This window comes from Piliocolobus tephrosceles, chromosome 1, assembly GCF_002776525.5.
Source record: "Piliocolobus tephrosceles isolate RC106 chromosome 1, ASM277652v3, whole genome shotgun sequence".
In the NCBI taxonomy this organism is placed as follows: domain Eukaryota; kingdom Metazoa; phylum Chordata; class Mammalia; order Primates; family Cercopithecidae; genus Piliocolobus; species Piliocolobus tephrosceles.
The window spans coordinates 199,528,909-199,548,252 of record NC_045434.1 but is presented as its reverse complement, the minus strand read 5'-3'; the positions used below and the strand labels follow the sequence as shown (position 1 = coordinate 199,548,252).

The following is a 19,344-nucleotide window of genomic DNA, read 5'->3' as shown; positions in this document are numbered from 1 at the left end:
TCGTCATAAAAATATTACTACTAACAAAATAACGTGCTTACTACATACCAGGCACTGTGCTCCAGGTATATTTTGTCACTGGGTTCTTTAATCTATGAAGATAACTGTTGTTCCTAGTTCATAAATGAGGAAACAGAACCAGAGGCCAAGTGGCAGCTCCAGTGATGCACAGCTACAAAATAACAGAGCTAGGAATTAAACTCCAGCCTCCTGTTTCCAGAGCTCAGCCTTTCTCTATCCTGCTTCTGCATTTCAGTTGAGTAACCATGACCTTGTCTCATGTGTTTCTGGGTCCTCAGAGCCTTACCGAGGTGACTAGGGGAACCTTACATGGTGACTAGGGGAACCTTACATGGAAGTTCACACTTAGAAGGACTGATAGGAGGCATCTGTCCACATGACCCCTTCTAGCGCCTTCAGCCAAGTGAAAATTTAGCCTCTGCCTGAATACTCACTATCATGATAAACTCTCCCCCTCCGCACACCCCATCCCATTCCCTTGTTGGACAAATACATTTGGTTTAAATGTAAATGCTCCCTTTTTTTTTTTTTTTGAGATGGAGTTTCGCCTTATAGCCCAGGCTGGAGTGCCTGGGCTGGTGGCACAATCTTGGCTCACTGCAACCTCCACCTCCCGGGTTCAAGCGATTCTCCTGCCTCAGCCTCCCAAGTAACTGGGATTACAGGCATGTGCCACCACACCCAACTAATTTTGTATTTTTAGTAGAGACAGGATGTCATTGGTTGATAAGGCTGATCTCAAACTCCTGACCTCAGGTGATCCACCCACCTCAGCCTCCAAAAGTGCTGGGATTACAGGTGCGAGCTACTGTGCCTGGCCTTAAATGCTCCTTTTTTTTTTTTTTTTTTTTTTTTGTCCATGGTTTCTTGTAAACAAGGCCAGGCCATTTTCCTCCCTGTGGCCACATTACATATTGCATGGTATTCTTAGCCATTCTATAAGGTTAGACCGTTCAATAATTTTAAGTTCCTCATAAACTGGGACAAGGTCAGCTGTTCATCAAAGCTGTTCCCCTTCCAAATGTAGAGTTGTTTCTGAGAAAAGTAGCCAGACTACATTTTCCAGCACTCCTTGCTATTAGCAACATAACTAGTGTTCACCAGTGGGATATGGGCAGAGAACATGAATGCCACGTCCTAGCCAAAGTGGTGAAGAAGGATGTATGCTTTCTCAAAGCTCTTTTCTCTCATCTGCCAATCAGATGTCAACACCAGGGGCCCCTTTGGAAGCTACACGTTGAACAGGACAGAGCATTAGTCAACCTGGGTCTCACTCATCACTTGACTGAGGGGGCCACACACTGAACTAATTTCTATTGTATTTAGGCATTGTGTTTTCAGGATTTATCTATTATAGCAGTTGGCATAACTAGTATGGGACTACCCTGGGCTCACAGTTGTATCCTCCACATGACAGAGGGCAGTACTGGTTACATGAAAGATGCTCAAAAGACATCTTCAGCTGTGTCCAACTGGCTCAACTGGTCAGAAGCCATATCTGTTCATCTGATGTCTTACGTCATGTCTTTTCCAAAAAGGGTCTTGAGGTGGTTTCATTGCAGCCTCGAGACCATTTGACTGATAATTAAAGACCAAGAATTCGGGAGCGATAAAAGCCTGGATCAAAGGCCACTGGGGAAAAAGAACCGAAAGATGAAAAACTGACTAATTAGGGTAGAAATGGTGGTCTGAGTTTTCTAAGGACAGTAACTGTGAAGAACAAACAAATCATGGCTCTGAGTTTCCTGGCAGTCAAAGTCAAGAGGGAACCAGGATGAGTTACAAATCGTGTAGGAAGTACTAAACATGTGATTGAATACACAGACCCTGGAGGCAAATTACGTTGTTTTGAAACCCAACTCTACCACTTACTAGTCACATGACCTTAAGCAGTTATTTAATTTCTCTGTGCTTCTGTTGCTTCTTCTGAAAAACAGGGTAATATAATAATAAACCCCTTTCTTAGGGTCCCTGGAAGAATTAAATGACTTCAGGCATATTTAGTTCTTTTTTTTTGTTTCGTTTTGTGTTTTGAGATGGAGTCTCGCTCTGTCGCCCAGGCTGGAGTGCAGTGGTGCAATCTCAGCTCACTGCAACCTCTGCCTGCCGGGTTTAAGCAATTCTTCTGCCTCAGCCTCCTGAGTAGCTGGGATTACAGGCCCCTGCTGCCACGCCTGGCTAATTTTTGTGTTTTTAGTAGAGACAGGGTTTCACCATATTGGTCAGGCTGGTCTCGAACTCCTGACCTCAAGTGATTTACCTGCCTCAGCCTCCCACAGTGCTGGGATTACAGGCATGAGCCACCGCACCCAGCCGCATATTTAGTTCTCATAACAGGCCTGTCACATGGTAAATCCTATAGAAGAATTAGCTATTGCTGTGATATGGTTGGAAGAATCAGGCCAGTGAGTTGGGAGAGACAAATTTTTCCCCGCATTAAATTCTCAGGGAATGTATTACACATGTGACCCTAATAAAATGGATGGTTCCTTAATCAGAATTGTGCCCCGTGGCACATGGTTGTTTCTCTTTTTTTTTTTTCTTTTTTTTTTTTGAGACGGAGTCTTGCTCTGTAGCCCAGGCTGGAATGCAGTGGCATGATCTCGGCTCACTCCAACCTCCACCTCCCAGGTTCAAGCGATTCTCCTGCCTCAGCCTCCTGAGTAGCTGGGACTACAGGCACCTGCCACCACGCCCAGCTAATTTTTGTATTTTTAGTAGACACAGGGTTTCACCATTTTGGCCAGGATGGTCTTGAACTCCTGACCTCGTGATCCGCCCGCCTCAGCCTCCCAAAGGTTGTTTCTCTTATTTTTGGTCCAGACAAACCTTGGCATTCTATTCACTGGGTAATTCTGGGGCAGGATACTAGAGTAACTTAAGGCTCTAGGGACCTTTCTGTTGACAGGCCAGGTAAGTTTAGTAACGAAGGGCGAAGGGGTTAGTGCCAGACAGACCCAGGAACATTTGTTAACTTGTTCAAGCCTCAGTTTCTTCATCCACACAGTGAGGACAATAACACAAAAACTACATGAAAGGGTTGCTATAAAGATTACATGAAAGAATGTACATAAGGCCAGGCACGATGGCTCACGCCTGTGATCCCAGCACTTTGGGAGACCGAGGTGGGTGGATCACCTGAGGTTGGGAGTTCGAGACCAGCCTGACCAACATGGAGAAACCCTGTCTCTACTAAAAATACAAAATTAGCCAGGCATGGTGGCACATACCTGTAATCCTAGCTACTCAGGAGGCTGAGGAAGGAGAATTGTTTGAACCTGTGAGGTAGAGGTTGTGGTGAGCCTAGATCGCACCATTGCACTCCAGCCTGGGCAACAAAAGCAAAACTCCGTCTAAAAAAAGAAAAGAAAAAGAAAAAGAAAAACAAGGATGTACATAAAACGTTTATCACAATAACTAGTCTTATAGGAGGACTTCAGTATACAACCACCCACAAAATAAAAAGGAAACCAGCAAAATAAAACAGAGGATGTCACCTAGAACCCCTAGAAAAAGGAGAATAATTTTTAATGTTTCAAAAATTGGAACAGAGGCCAGGTGCAGTGGTTAATGCTTGCAATCCAACACTTCGGGCGGCCAAGGTGGGAGGATTGCTTGAGCTCAGGAGTTTGAGACCAGCCTGGACAACAAAGTGAGACCTTGTCTCCACAAAAAATTTAAAAATCAGCTGGACACAGGAGGCTGAGGTGAGAGGATCGCTTCAGCCTAGAAGGTCAAGGCTGCACTGAGCTACGATTGTACCACTGCACTCCAGCCTGGCGACAGCTAAATTCTGTCTCAAGAAAAAAAAAGAAAAAAAGGTGGAACAGAAATGGCACATTTCCCCCAGAGTGTGGTCCTGGGCTGTCCAAAGCATCATTTATTTGCTTCTGGCTGGAATTCTCTTCGCCTAACTTAGTGTGGTATCAGCTCAGACTGGCCAGTTTTTGAAGCCACCCTGGCCTGGAGATGTGCTGCAAAGCCAGAATGACCACCCTGCCCCAGCAACAGACTGTCTTTGATGGTCTGAGAACCTGGAGCTTCCCTTATCGAGTGTTTCCTAGGCTTCCAGTGCTGTGCTGAGTTTTACACACATTCCCTTGTCTAGCCCCCGCAATAGTCTCAAGGCATGAGCCCTATTCCTAATCACATTTTACAGATGAGGAAACTGAGGCTCAGAAAGACAAAGTGGGCCAGGCACAGTGGCTCATGCCTGTAATCCTAGCATTTTGGGAGGCCAAAGCAGGTGAATCACTTAAGGTCAGGAGTTTGAGACAAACCTGGCCAACATAGCAAAACCTCGTTTCTACTGAAGAAAAAGTACAAAAATTAGCTGGGAGTGGTGGCATGCACCTTTAGTCCCAGCTACTCAGGAGGCTGAGGCACAAGAATTGCTTGAACCCAGGAGGTGGGTGTTGCAGTGATCCAAGATCTCACCACTGCACTCCAGCCTGGGTGAAAGAGTGAGACTGTGTCTGAAAAAAAAAAAAAAGAAAGAAAAAAGAAAGCAAGCCAAAGTGACCTGGCCACAACCACACAGTCAAGAAGAGGCAGAGCTGGGACCTGAACAAAATGTGTCTGGTGCCATTATGTGTTCCTAACCATTACATCACACACTGCCTCTGCCCTCCAACCTGACTCAGAATCTCGCTTCTCTCATTAGCCAGCCTTTCTCTTCCTAGGTTGTCTGATTATATCGAAGATCTCCTTGGAAACACCTGCTGCTGGGACCAACCACTCTTCCTCTCTGGCTGGGCAGCCCCTTACCCTGGAGGAGCTGACTCCTGGGCAAGCCAGACAAATTTCACTGGAGTGCCCCTTGGCTGATGAAAAGCCCTGAGTGGATGAAAAATCAGCTATCAGTGTAATCACCCCATTCCAGCCTGCAGCTCTTCTGGTTGGACTGTCTGCCCCCACCTCCATTCCTTGTTTTCGTTTTTGTTTTTGTTTTTTTGAGATGAAGTCTCGCTCCATCACCCAGGCTGGAGTGTAGTGGCATGATCTTGGCTCACTGCAACCTCCGCCTCCCCGGTTCAAGCGATTCTCCTGCCTCAGCCTCCTGAGTAGCTGCCATTACAGGTGCATGCCACCATACCCAGCTAATTTTTATATTTTTAGTAGAGATGGGGTTTCGCCATGTTGGCCAGGCTGGTCTCAAACTCCTGACCTCAAGTGATCCGCCCGCCTCGGCTTCCCAAAGTGCTGGTATTACAGGCGTGAGCCACCACACCCAACCCATTCCTTCTTTTACACCCAGCTTGAGTGATTGCTTTCAACACTGGTCTAACTGTATCATTCCTTTGCTAAATAACCTTCAATAGCTCCCTGTTGCTCCCAGGATAATGTTCAATGTAGATAGCTTGGTCAAGTCCCCAAGGCCCAGCTTACTTCTCCAACTCTCTCTTTCTTCTCAGGCACTCTAGACTCTCAGCATCTCCAAACTCTAGACTCTCAGCACCCCTGAATCATTCATCATTTTCAGCCTCAGACCCTTTGCACATCTGTGTGTCATGAGATAAACAGAAGTATGGATGAGCTTCCACACGTATCCTGGGCTGTGGAGCTGCTGGATTCCATTGGCCTCACCTTCTCTGTGTGGTAGCAAAGACTTCCCGCCTTCTTGCAGAAACTTATCTGCTGGACTGGAGTTGACCATCAACTGTCTGGAAAAGGGACCTGTCAGGAAGAGGGCACCAGCAACTCTAACTCTGTATAGAGCCCTGGGAAATAAGGACCTTATCTTGTACCCAAATCTAAGTGTCAGAGGCTACCTGATGAGCTAGGTGCCAGGGAGTTCCCTGGCAGCAAAAGGAAGGTAGGTTTCCTACCTGGTCTGTGTGATGCCTGCAGCCAGGCTCTTAGCCACTACTCCATGCTGCCTCCTGGAATGAGGCAGAATTCACCTCTGTATATGTATAATGTACATGTATATGTATATATGGATAATGTATACAGTATAATGCTGTCCTAGCCTTGACCTCCCAGGCTTAAGGGATTCTCCCACCTCAGCCTCCTGAGTAGCTGGGACTACAGGCACCACCACACCCAGCTAGTTTTTGTGTTTTTTGTAGAGACGCAGTTTCACCGTGTTGCCCAGGCTGGTCTCAAGCTCCTTGACCTCAAGGGATCCACCCGCCTCAGCCTGCAAAGGCGCTGCAATTACAGGTGCGAGCCACCGCGCCAGGCTGGCTTTACTATTCCCCATTCACCATTCCCCCTTGCTAGGGAAAATTGATCTGAAGAGGAAGGAGCCCACCAACCTTTGATTTCTGCACTTTTTCCTGGTGCCCCTGCGCCACCTGGTGGTCATACCTAAAATAAATTAGGATTTCTGAAGAAAGCTCTGAGGAGGTGTCGGGTGGGTCCACTTAGCAAAATTCTCAACAGCAAACTTTTCATCCCAGTTCACATTTCTCTATAAGGCCCCAGGTCTGACCAGTGCTTGAGGTTATGAGAAAGGCAGAAGTGAATTCTGTCCCACCGAAGAATCTTGGGTCTGTCACTGCCCCTTTCTGGGCTCAGTTTCTTCACCTGTTAATAAAAAAGGCAGGAGGCCGGGTGCGGTGACTCACGCCTGTAATCCCAGCACTTTGGGAGGCTGAAGCGGGGGGATCACCTGAGGTCAGGAGCTTGAGACCAGCCTGGCCAACATGGTGAAACCCCATCTCTACTAAAAATACAAAAATTAGCCAGGGCTGATGGGGAGCGCCTGTAGTCCCAGCTACCCGGCAGGCTGAGGCAGGAGGATCACTTGAGCCCGGGAGGCAGAGGTTGTGGTGAGCTGAGATCACACTACTGCACTTCAGCCTGGGTGGCAAAGTGAGACTCCATCTCAAAAAAATAAAAAGGCAGGAAGGGACTGGGCCCTACTAGTTCTGACATTCTAGGATTCATATCTAAAGTGACTCTGCCTCCTCCCTTAGCTCAGTGAGCAAAATGTAAGCTCCAGGAGGGCAGGGAAGTTGCTGGCTGTTCATTCTCTATCTCAAGTGAATGGGGCGGTGCTTTGTACATAGGAGATACTTTATTGGGTTTGGGGCTATATTAATAGAAGCACTGTGTGTACAGTGAGGGAGGTGATAGTCCTTCTGTCCATGTCTAGAGAACTGTGTCCCATTTTGGGATCAGAACTTTGACTGGAACATGTAAAAGTATAACTTATCCATAGGAAAATGAACAAGATGATGGCTGGGGGGACCTCAAAATCACATTTTATGGAGAACAGTCGAAGGAGGCACTCTCTGACTCTGGTATAAAAAAGACTGAAGGGGTGTAATGTGTCCACCTTCGAACATCTGAAAAGAGCATGTGGACTTTGAGAACTAGGAACCAGGGGCTGCCACTTCTGGGAGACAGATTTTTCTTTCCCCAAAACCAAGGGAAGCTTTCAGTCATAGCTGGATAAATAACAAATACACATTTGATCTCAGTCTGTTCCTAATGTGCTTTTAAGCTTGGCATATTCCCTCACGACTTTGAACTTCAGTTTTCTCACATATAAAATGGGCATACTATGGAACATGCGGGCCTCCCAAAGTGCTGGGATTACAGGCATGAGCCACCACACCTGGCCTAAGTTCTAAGTTTATTTTCAATTTGACTTTTTTTTTTTTTAATGTTATGAGGGAATCATAGAAAGCATGTCTAAACTGCCAAGTGGGCCGGGCACGGTGCCTCATGCCTGTAATCCCAGCACTTTTGGGGAGGCTGTGGTTGGCCGATCATTTGAGGTTACGAGTTCAAGACCAGCCTGGCCAATATGGTGAAACCGCATCTCTGCTTCTCAGGAGAATCACTTGAACCCGGGAAGTGGAGGTTGCAGTGAGTCGAGATTGTGCCATTGCCCTCCACCCTGGCAACAAGAGTTGCCCTCCACCAGGGCAACAACACCCTGGCAACAACATCTCAAAAATAAATAAATAAATAATAATAAAAATAAATAAAGTGCCAAGTGCAAGGCCTAGCGCCTGACTAGTCTTGGGTTAGTGTAGCTATGGTTAAAAAAATACAGAAAGGGTCGGGAGCAGTGGCTCACGCCTGTAATCCCAGCACTTTGGGAGGCCAACGCGGTCAGATCACGAGATCAAGAGATCTAGACCATCCTGGCCAACATGGTGAAACCCTGTCTATACTAAAAATACAAAAAAAAAAAAAAAAAATACAGAAAGGTAATGAGCACCCTGTCAAACAACTGGTACAAGTGTTGCCAAGGAGTTGGTAGAGGCTGATGGCTAGCCATGCTGGCCCTGGGGTCATACTGGTAGATGTAAATGCTGGCTTTACTATTTATTTATTTTTGTTTTTATTTTTTGAGATAGGGTATTGGTCTGTCACCCAGGCTGTAGTGCAGTAGCATGAACATGGCTTATTGCAGCCTCAACCTCCCAGGTTCAAGGGATTCTCCCACCTCAACCTCCTGAGTAGCTGGGACTACAGGTTCGTGCCACCACACCTGGCTAGTTTTTGTGTTTTTTTTGTAGAGATGGGGTTTCGCCATGTTGCCCAGCTGCTATCAAACTCCTGAGCTCAAGGAATCCACCCACCTAAGTCTCCGAAAGTGCTAGGATTACAAACTTGAGCTATCATGCCCACTGTCTTTGCTATTTAGTTGCAGCAATACCTTGAGTGAATTACTTAACCATTCTGAGTCTCAGTTTACTCATCTGCAAAATGGGGATAATAGTAGTTCCCACTTCACCAATTATAATGCATGAGCTGCTGCTCTGATATTAGTGATCTGATTGGGGTTGTCCTGGATAACTTTGAAGGCCCTCTCCCATGTGATACCCTGTAGGTCTAGAATTCCTACTTCTCCCCTTGGGAGCAAAATACAGGGGGGGCCAGGGAAGCAGGTAAATGCACTATCTTAAGACCCTCAGATGCAGAGGACTACTCATATCTATCCTTGCCAGTGACCCTGTAAAAAGGTCGCTTCTGCCTTCCTCCCCCCAGTCCGCCTCTTCCTGTGACAGGTGGCTGGAATGCACCTGAGAGAGCTGAGGGCGTGGGGTGTGGCACAGGCTTGGTGGAAGACAGGCTGTCTGGCTTTGTAATCTGTTTCATGTACTTTGGCCCCCAGATGAACTGTGAGCTCCACGAGGGACCCAGCTGCTGTATGGAGAACAGAAATTAGTCAATAGCATGGGGAGGAATCAATGGGGAGGATCAGAGGTTGCCAACTGGTGGCCCAGAGGCCAAACCTTGTTCACAGGCCTGTTTGATGATCTGCATAGTTGCACCATGTTTTCTGTGTGTGTGTGTGTGTGTGTGTGTTTAGTTAATTCCTTGTAAATTAACTGTGGCCTAGTCTCATTCAATAACCTTCCCCAGTTTTGAATGCTCCAGAGTTGAGCACAGGCCCCAACCACCCTGAGGTTGACATTATTATTACCCACATTGTACAGAACAGACTGAGGCAGAGAGATGTGAAGCAAGACAGTGGAAAAACTGGGACAGGTTCATTGGTTCCCAGATCAGTGCTTTCTTCACTGGTTTATGCTGCTCCTCAAAGCCACATGCCATTTTGGCCCTGGCTATATCCCCTAGGGGTTAAGAGTAAGGATTCTGGGCTGCAACTGTGTCTTGAATTCTGGTCCCATCACTTCTCAGCAGTGTGAAAATGGGCGAAGTATTTAATTTCTTGGGGCTTCCAGTTCCTCATCTGGAGGATAGTAATAGGACCAACTTCATGTACGTTAAATGAGTTAACGCTCATAAAATGCTTAGGGCAGTACCTAGGTACACAGTAAGAGCTCAATAGACACTTGCTATTATCGTTAATTGAGCACAGGCTGTGTGCCAGGTACTAAGAGTACAAAGATCAATGAAATACGCCGCAGGGCTCCTAGACTGATGAGAGATCATGGGACAGTGACATGTACCCCAAGGAGACTGGCTGAGAAAGCAGAGGTGGGCCACGGTGCCCAAGTATTTAGTCAAACGTCAGGATTCACCTCCTACAGGCTGCAGCCCATTGCCATTTAAGCTGACCTGAGGCCTGGTGTGATGGTGCGTGCCTGTAGTCCCAGCTACGTGGGAGGCAGGAGCAGGAGGATCACCTGAGGCTGAGATCGCCTGAGTTCCAGGCTGTAGTATGCCACGATCATATCTGTGAATAGCCACTGTACTCCAGCCTAGGCAACATAGTGAGACCTCACCTCTAAAAAAAACAAAAACAAAAAAATGGACCTAGGGTCCTGTGACCAGGGAATAAGATTGGCTGCAGGGTGGGCACTCTGCAGTGTCCACCCACTTACATACACTATAAATTAGCAGAGTCCCAGGCCGAGCGCAGTGGCTCACGCCTGTAATCCCAGCACTTTGGGAGGCCTAGATGGGTGGATCACGAGGTCAGGAGATCGAGACCATCCTGGTTAACACGGTGAAACCCCATCTCTACTAAAATACAAAAAAAAAACAAAACAAAACAAATTAGCCAGGCGTGGTGGCAGGCGCCTGTAGTCCCAGCTACAGGCTGAGGCAGGGGAATGGCGTAAACCCGGGAGGCGGAGCTTGCAGTGAGCCGAGATCGCACCACTGCACTCCAGCCTGGGCAACAGAGCGAGACTCTGTCTCAAAAAAAAAAAAAAAAAAAAAGGCAGAGTCCTGTGCCAGACACGAACCTGCATCGTCACCATCATGCTGTGTGTGTGTCTGTGACTAAGCGTGAAGGAATTAGGGGCATGACAGGGATGGGTGGGGAGAAGAGGAGAAAGGCTCCAAACACAGGCTTCCCCTATGGTCATGAGAAACAAGTTTATCTTTCTTTCTTTCTTTCTTTCTTTCTTTTGAGACGGAGTTTCGCTCTTGTTGCCCAGGCTGGAGTGCAATGGCGCAATCTCGGTTCACCACAACCTCCACCTCCCGGTTCAGGCAATTCTGCCTCGGCCTCACGAGTAGCTGGGATTACAGGCGCATTCCGCCATGCCTGGCTAATTTTGTATTTTTAGTAGAGATGGGGTTTCTCCAGGTTGGTCAGACTGGTCTCAAACTCCCGACCTCAGGTGATTCACCCACCTCGGCCTCCCAAAGTGCTGGGATTACAGGCATGAGCCACTGCGCCTGGCCTAAGTTCTAAGTTTATCTTCAATTTGACTTTTTTTTTTTTTTTTTTTTTGAGACAGGGTCTTGCTCTGTCACCCAGGCTGAAGTGCAGTGACACCATTATAGCTTACTGCAGTCTCAACCTCCCCGGCTCAAGCAGTCCTCCCACATTAGCCTCCTCAGTAGCTGAGATTACAGGTGTGTACCACCACACCCACCTAATTTTTGTATTTGTAGTAGAGATGGGGTTTCATCATGTTGCCAAGGCTGGTCTCGAACTCCTGGGCTCAAGTGATCCTCCAGGTTTGTCCTCCCAAAGTGCTGGGATTACAGGAGTGCACCACTGTGCCCAGCCCTGCATGGGTGATTCTAATGCAGGTGGTCCAAGGCTGCGCTGGATGATGTTCAGCATAAGCTTCAAATCAGCACAAGACTCCTCTGGATAACCAATCATCCCCTCAGTCTTGGCCTCCCTCCTTTCTCTTTCCTTCCTAACACCCCATATTCCTGCCCCTCATTCTTCTTCCTGTGCCCAGAGACCCCACCGAATATTACACGTCTCTAAGGCTCTGTTACTGCTCTTTTCTCCACCTGGTGTGGCCTTCCCTACCTTCCTCTGCTCTGTCCCATCTCCCCCAAGAGGCCTTGTCATACTTCCCCTCTCTTGGGCTCCTATCTATTCCATATAGGCTCAGCTTTTGGCAGTCTGCTGAAGTGTTCTCTCTTTATGAAACTTTCCCTAACATAACCTTCTTTTTCTTTTTCTTTTTTCTTTTTTTTTGAGACAGGGTCTCATTCTGTCTCTTAGGCTGGAGTGCAGTGGCATGATCAGGGCTCACTGTAGCCACAGCCTCTCAAGTAGCTGGGACTACAGGTGCGCTCCACCATGTCTGGCTAATTTTTGTTGTTGTCGTTAGAGATGGGGTCTCCCTATGTTGCCCAGGCTGGTCTCAAACTCCTGCTTCAGCCTCCCAAAGTGCTGGGATCACAGGTATGAGCCACCATGCCCAGCCCATAAGCAGTTTCTTTACCTCATCTATAAAATCAAAATGACAAATAAATGAGAAAGTGTACACAAGGAGCATTATAGTCACTTAATAAATCATAGCTGTTATTTTTATATTGCTGTTCAACCTCGAGTAGGTCAGTTTAAGACTTCTGCCAAGCACTGTAGTAACTTACACAATAACATATCTATGATTATCCCTATTTTATAGTTGAAAATGAGACAAAGAGAGATAAAGAAACTTTTTCTAGGCCATGTGTGGTGGCTCATGCCTGTATTCCCAGCATTTTGGGAGGCCGAGGTGGGAGAAGTGCTTGAGCCCAGAAGTTTGAGACCAGCCTGGGCAACATAGTGGGATCCCCATCTCTAATGAAAATTTTAAAAATTAGCCAGTCATGGTGGTTCAAGCCTGTGGTCACAGCTACTCAGAAGGCTGAGCCTGGGAGGTCAAGCCTGCAGTGAGTCCTGACTGTGCCACTATACTCCAGCCTGGACAACAGAGTGAGAGCTTGTCTTAAAAAGAAAAGGGCCAGGCTTGGTGGGTCGCGCCTGTAATCCCAGCACTTTGGGAGGCCGAGGCGGGTGGATCACCTGAGGTCAGGAGTTCGAGACCAGCCTGGCCAACATGGTGAAAACCCGTCTCTACTAAAAATACAAAAATTAGCCAGGCGTGGTGGCGCATGCCTGTAATCCAAGCTACTTGGAAGGCTGATGCAAGAGAATCACTTGAACCCAGGAGGTGGAGATTGCAGTGAGCCAAAATCAGGCCACTGCACTCCAGCCTGGGCAACAAGAGTGAAACTCTGTCTCAAAAAAAAAAAAAAAAGAAAGACAGAAAAGAAAAGAAACTTGTCCAGGTTCACCCAGGAGAAATTGGCTGCACTTGGATTTGAGTTGAGGCATCAAGTCCTGAGCACTTTTTTTTTTTTTTCCTTTTTGAGATAGGATCTTGCTCTGTCACCCAGGACAGAGTGCAGTGACACGATCATGGGGCACACTGCAGCCTCAACCTCCCACGCTCAAGCAATCCTCCCACCTCAGCCTCCCAGGCAGCTGGGACTACAGATGCGCACCACTATGTCTGGATAATTTTTGTATTTTTTGTAGAGGCAGGGTTTTGTCAGGTTTCCCATGCTGGCCTTGAACTCCTGGGCTCAAGCAATTCTCCCAAAGTGCTGGGATTACAGGTATGAGCCACTGAGCGTGGCCTCTGAGCTCTTAATCATCACACTATCCTTAATTTCTCACATCCTGATAGGAGAGAACAAGTGCCAAGGCTGGAGCGTGGGACCTGGCATGTGGTAGGTGCTCAACAAATGCTAGAGACTGAATTGAGCTGAATGGTTTCTATATCCAGGGAGAGGGGGAAAAATCACCCAAATACGTTACTGGCCATGATGTCTCATGCTTTTTATTTGATAAGACTCAACATCTCTAATGAGTTTTCAGATCTCTAGTGAGAAAGATACATAAAAAAATAATTCAGAAAAAAATTCAAGGCTGGGCGCGGTGGCTCAAGTCTGTAATCCCAGCACTTTGAGAGGCCGAGACGGGCGGATCACGAGGTCAGGAGATCGAGACCATCCTGGCTAACACGGTGAAACCCCATCTCTACTAAAAAATACAGAAACTAGCTGGGCGAGGTGGCGGGCGCCTGTAGTCCCAGCTACTCGGGAGGCTGAGGCAGGAGAATGGCGTAAACCCGGGAGGCGGAGCTTGCAGTAAGCCGAGATCGCGCCACTGCACTCCAGCCTGGGTGACAGAGCGAGACTCCGTCTCAAAAAAAAAAAAAAAAGAAAAGAAAAAAAAAAAATTCAGAATGGGGTCCCTCTCAAAGCTTGGGGGAGAGGCGGGGGGGGGTGTCTAAAGCCGGTCAATCTACTTCAAAGGGGTGATCATGGGTTTTAACTTCAGAATGTGAAGATGGCGCAGGGATATTGGGGAAGAAAGAAGGGTACAGGGTAGTCAGTCTGGTCCCAAAACCTTCCTCCTCCCGCTACCCCTAACCTCTGAATCTCTCTCCAAGTCACTCTGTATCATTGGCACTACAAATACTGACTTTCTCTTCATGGAAACTGGGAGAGATTTAATCTAAGAAAGACTCAGTGGAAGAAACGCATGGATATTATTTTCCAATCAAGGTGCCACACAGAACGGAGATCCATCCTGGCTCCAAATTCTCTTTCAATTCAGGTCATTAATCTTATCCACCCTCCTTTAAGCTCCATATAGATCTCAGGTAGACCAGAGAGCCTTCCCTTTGAGCCCAGGGTCTTTTCTATAGTCAGATAGCTTCTCATCTCAACTGTATCAACTAGGGATCTCGTAGGTCACATTTCTTCCCACAAAGAGAAACTGTGAAAACATTACGTTGGCCAGGCACAGTGGCTCATGCCTGTAATCCCAGCACTTTGGGATGCCAAGGTGGGCGGATCACAAGGTCAAGAGAGACCATCCTGGCCAACATGATGAAACCCCATCTCTACTAAAAATACAAAAATTAGCTGGGCCTGGTGGCACGCATTTGTAGCACCAGCTACTCTGGAGGCTGAGGCAGGAGAATCTCTTGAATGCAGGAGGCGGAGATTGTGGTGAGCTGAGATTGTGCCACTGCACTCCAGCCTGGCAAGAGGGCAAGACTCCATCTCAAAAGAAAGAAAGAAAGAAAATACTATGCTAAGTAGTGAAATCTTCAGTCCTGCCCCCCTGCCCACAGCTCTTTCAGAAATTAAGAAATCAATAGGAAAAAGAACAATTCTGTTGATTGAACCAAGACTCAAGATATCATTAATTAATCCAGGTCTCAGAAAATAATAATAATTAAAAAATCCTGATTAGGTTACAGGACACAAAAGATAACAAGAGTCATCACCGAATAAGACTAAGAGGACTTCCGGAAAGGGACAATTTTCCGAAAGGCTTGCCGAAACTCTTCATTAAACACAGTGTAGATTATTGGATTGATGAGGGAGTTTAAATAGCCTAGCCAGGTGAAGAAGTCAAAGAGGGCCGGGTGGATCCAGCAGGAGTCCCGGCAGATGGGGAGGACCAGAGACACCACGAAGAAGGGCAACCAGCAGATGATAAAAGCCCCCAGAATGATGCCCAGAGTTTTAGTGGCTTTCCTTTCCCGAGCAGCAGAAATCCTCTTGCGTTCCAGGGCACTGTCAGCAAGCTTGATTTTCACGTGGCTGAAAAAGAGAGGGGAGCCAGCCGAGTGCGGGTGCCCCTCATGGAGGCTGGGGTTGAGCGAACAGAGCGAGGACCCTGCAGAGCCTGTGATGAGGTGGGCTGTGGTGAAGCGCTTCCCATAGAGAGAGGGTGGATTCAGGATGCGATTCCGGGCCGCCCGGTAGATCCGGCCATATAGGATGATGAGCAACACCGAGGGAATGTAGAAGGCCCCACACGTGGAGTAGATGGTGTAGGAGATCTGAGAGGTGTTCACCAGGCAGTCCGACATCTCCTCCTGGGCCTTGGCCTGTCGCCAGAAGAGAGGGGGAATGGAGATGCAGATGGAGATGGCCCAGACAATGGCAATCATGGTGGCCGCGTGGCCAGCCGTCCTGCGTTTACTGTACTCCAGGGCATCCGTGATCGCCCAGTACCTGTCCAGAGCAATGACACAGAGATGCAGGATGGAGGCCGTGCAGCACGTGATGTCAGAAGACAGCCAGATGTCACACAAGATTTGGCCAAAGTTCCAGGTGTGGGTGATGGTATAGGCAATGCTGATGGGCATGACCAAGATGGAAACCAAGAGGTCGGTGGTGGCCAGGGAGCCAATCAGGTAGTTGGCAGGGGTGTGGAGCTTCTTGGTGAGTAAGATGGTGGTGAGTACAAAGGCGTTGGAGAGGACTGTGGCCAGTGTGATGATGGAAAGGACCACGGCAAGGGAGATCTTGAGTGCCTGGAGGGTCCTGGGATCCCAAGCCTCTGGGGTTTCTGTGGCATTCAGGGATCTGTTGGAGGCCTCCTGGGGAAGGCCTTCTGTTGACTGGTTCAGTGGGGACATGCTAGGTGGCTCTCTCTTCCCACAGACCTCCACACATTTGGCTCCTTCCTTCAAGGCTGTCCTGACAACAGAGCAAAGTCATCCTTCTGCCTCGCACTGGTGGGAGCCGTACACTAGAACAGACCACAGTGAAAAGGCCTCAAGACTGGACTATTCTCCAAGTACAGCTGTAATAAAATAAAATTAAATAATAATGATAATAATAAACAAGACCAGATTATTTGAAGAACGATGAGACAACTACCACTGGTAGTTAAAGGTGTTTCCTAAACCACAGGAATTCCAGCATGTCTCAGTGTCCTGGAGCTTTGCCCAGCAGATGGTCATGCCCGGGGGACACATGCTGAATTCGTTAGACAGTTATCAGGGGATCACACCCAGGTGGGCAATGCCCTGGGATTCTTGCCTTTGGCATCTGGCTCTTTTCAAAGCTTGAGTCATTCGTGTGTTTAATGAGAACTTCAGAATTCCCCTCATAATAATTGAAACGATTCTGGATTTAGGATTGCTTCCGAGGAGCTTTTAAAACTAGACACAAAAACAAGTTCCAGCTGATTCAGAGAAGCAGTCCAAGTCAGCACAGTGGCTCGCGGTTTTCCCAGGTTCATCTTGATGCATCCTGAGCTACTTAACTTCGGTTCCTGTCCCACTGATCGTTTAGAGCCTGAACAGACAAAACATCCTGGTTACCAAGACTCGAAGAATGCATGAGCTGGGACCAGGCAAAACAAACAGATCACTGTGGGCTCACGGAATGGGGACATATTCAGAAGATCTGGGGTTTAAAAAAGAAAAAAAAAATAGTTAGGTTCTAGAAGGACGATGTGGAAGCCTGAGATGAACTACATGATTAAAAAGATACTACTTAAAGCTGGCCATGGTGCTGTGGAACTGGCATTCTAGAAAGTATCAGAATACAGGGGTGGGTGATGTGCTCTACCCATGCAATTCACAGAGGGGACAAAGTGTCATAGCTGTTGGAATCATCACAAGCTTGTTAGAAGTACATGAAATCAGCTCTGTAAGTTGTGAATCAGAAAGCCTCATTCTATTTATTTAGCAACAATGGAAACAAAATAAAACTGTACAAGGGGAAAGATAAAGACCAACAGGAAAGAAGTCAAATTGTTACAATGTATTTCTCTACAAAGTATGGGGTGTCGTGGCCTTTTTTCTACTCATTTGAATTTTTCAGATGTCCTATAGTGAGCATGAATAATTTTATTTTTTATTTATTTTTTATTATTTATTTATTTATTTTTGAGACAGAGTCTTGCTCAGTCGCCAGGCTACAGTGCAGTGGCGCGATCTCAGCTCACTGCAACCTCATCTCCTGGGTTCAAGCGATTCTCCTGCCTCAGCCTCCCGAGTAGCTGGGACTACAGGCACATGCCCTCACGCCCAGCTAATTTTTGTATTTTTAGTAGAGATGAGGTTTCACCATGTTGGCCAGTCTGGTCTTGAACTCCTGACCTTGTGATCCGCCCGCCTCAGCCTCACAAAGTGTTGGGATTACAGGCGTGAGCCACCATACCTGGCCGGAAGTCTATTTTTAAAAATGTTTTTATTATGTTTTCTTCCTTCCTTCCTTCCTTCCTTTCTTTTCTTTCTTCTTTCTCTCTCTCTCTTTCTCTCTTTCTTTTCTTTCTTTTTTCCCTCCCTCCCTTCCTTCCTTCCTTCCTTTCCCATTGTGGAAGTTTAATCCAGAAAATACATTCAACTTTCCAAATGGAAACTGGAAACCTAGCTGCAAAAAAATCTTGGGAACTCCTGGGTTGGCGAAAGTATCCAGGTGTCTGTCTAGAAGCTCCTGACCTCAGGTGATCCACCTGCCTCGGCCTCCCAAAGTGGGAGGGATTACAGGCATGAACTATCGTGGCTTGGCCCTTGAAGCTTTTTCAGACCTTGTCCTATATACCTTTCCTTCTGGTTGTTCATTTGAATTCTATATAATAAACCGGTAATTTTTAAATTATTTATTTGTTTATTTATTTATTTTGAGGTAGGATCTAGCTTTGTCCCCCAGGCTAGAGTGCAGTGGCATGACCACAGCTCACTGCAGCCTCATCCTCCTGGATCAAGTGACCCTCCAACCTTAGCCTCCCAAGTAGCTGGAACTACAGGTGCATACCACCATGCCCAGCTAATTGTTTTTTGTTTGTCTGTTTGTTTGTTTTCATAGAGGCAGGGTCTTGCTATGTTGCCAGGGCTGGTCTCAAACTCCTGGACTTAAGCAATCCTCCAGACTTGACCTCCCAAAGTGCTGGGATTACAGGCATGAGCAGCTTTAGCTCCTTAATGTTTTAAAAATCAACCACCAGCTGGGTGCGGTGGCTCTTGCCTGTAATCCCAGAACTGTGGGAGGCTGAGGTGGGTGGATCACCTTAGGTCGGGAGTTCAAGACCAGCCTGACCAACATGGAGAAACCCCGTCTCTACCAAAAATACAAAATTAGCCAGGCGTGGTGGTGCATGCCTGTAATCCCATCTACTTGGGAGGCTGAGGCAGGGGAATTTCTTGAACTCAGGAGGCGGAGGTTGTGGTGAGCCAAGATCGCGCCATTATACTCTAGCCTGGGCAACCAGAGTGAAACTCTACCTAAAAACAAAAAAAAAAGGCTGGGCAGGGTGGCTCACGCCTGTAATCCCAACATGTTGGGAGGCCGAGGTGGGTGGATCACGAGGTCAGGAGATCGAGACCATCCTGGCTAACATGGTGAAACCCCGTCTCTACTAAAAATACAAAAAAATTTAGCTGGGCATGGTTGCAGGCACCTGTAGTCCCAGCTACTCGGGAGGCTGAGGCAGGAGAATGGCCTGAACCCGGGAGGCGGAGCTTGCAGTAAGCCGAGATGGCGCCACTGCACTCCAGCCTGGGAGACAGAGCGAGAATCTGTCTCAAAAAAAAAAAAAAGAAGAAGGAGAAGAAGGAGGAGGAGGAGGAGAAGAAGAAAAAGAAGAAGAAGAAGAAGAAGAAGAAGCAGCTAAATCTGCAATGCAGTATTTTCCCTCTCACTCCCCAATTTGTGGGTGCTTCATTTAAAAAATAAAAATCTGCCTGGAGGAGAGGGGAAACTCTCAATTTAAGAAAACCAATCCTAAGCCACCAACTCCAAAACATATATTACAGTTTAAAGGATATTATAACAATATCTTTTGAAGAGCTCTTGCTATATTCCAGGCACTGAGCTAGCTTTGGGGCTAAGAGTCACCCAACCTGTAAAGTGGGCAACATGGCTCCCAACTTAGAATGACCCAAC

At 47.3% G+C, this 19,344-nt stretch overlaps 1 protein-coding gene across 1 annotated transcript; it reads right to left on the bottom strand.

Annotated features, from left to right (window-relative positions):
- Positions 1–14,869: 14,869 nt before the first annotated feature.
- Positions 14,870–16,582, bottom strand: HTR1D (5-hydroxytryptamine receptor 1D). Its single transcript, XM_023219284.1, has one exon. It carries the CDS (start codon positions 16,083–16,085, stop codon positions 14,952–14,954), a length of 1,134 nt encoding a protein of 377 aa, XP_023075052.1. The 5' UTR covers positions 16,086–16,582; the 3' UTR covers positions 14,870–14,951.
- Between the last annotated feature and the right edge of the window lie 2,762 nt (positions 16,583–19,344).

What these genes read in the sequence shown, in the direction of transcription:
- HTR1D (XM_023219284.1), bottom strand. Translation starts at nt 16,085, where the DNA reads ATGTCCCCACTGAACCAGTCAACAGAAGGCCTTCCCCAGGAGGCCTCC.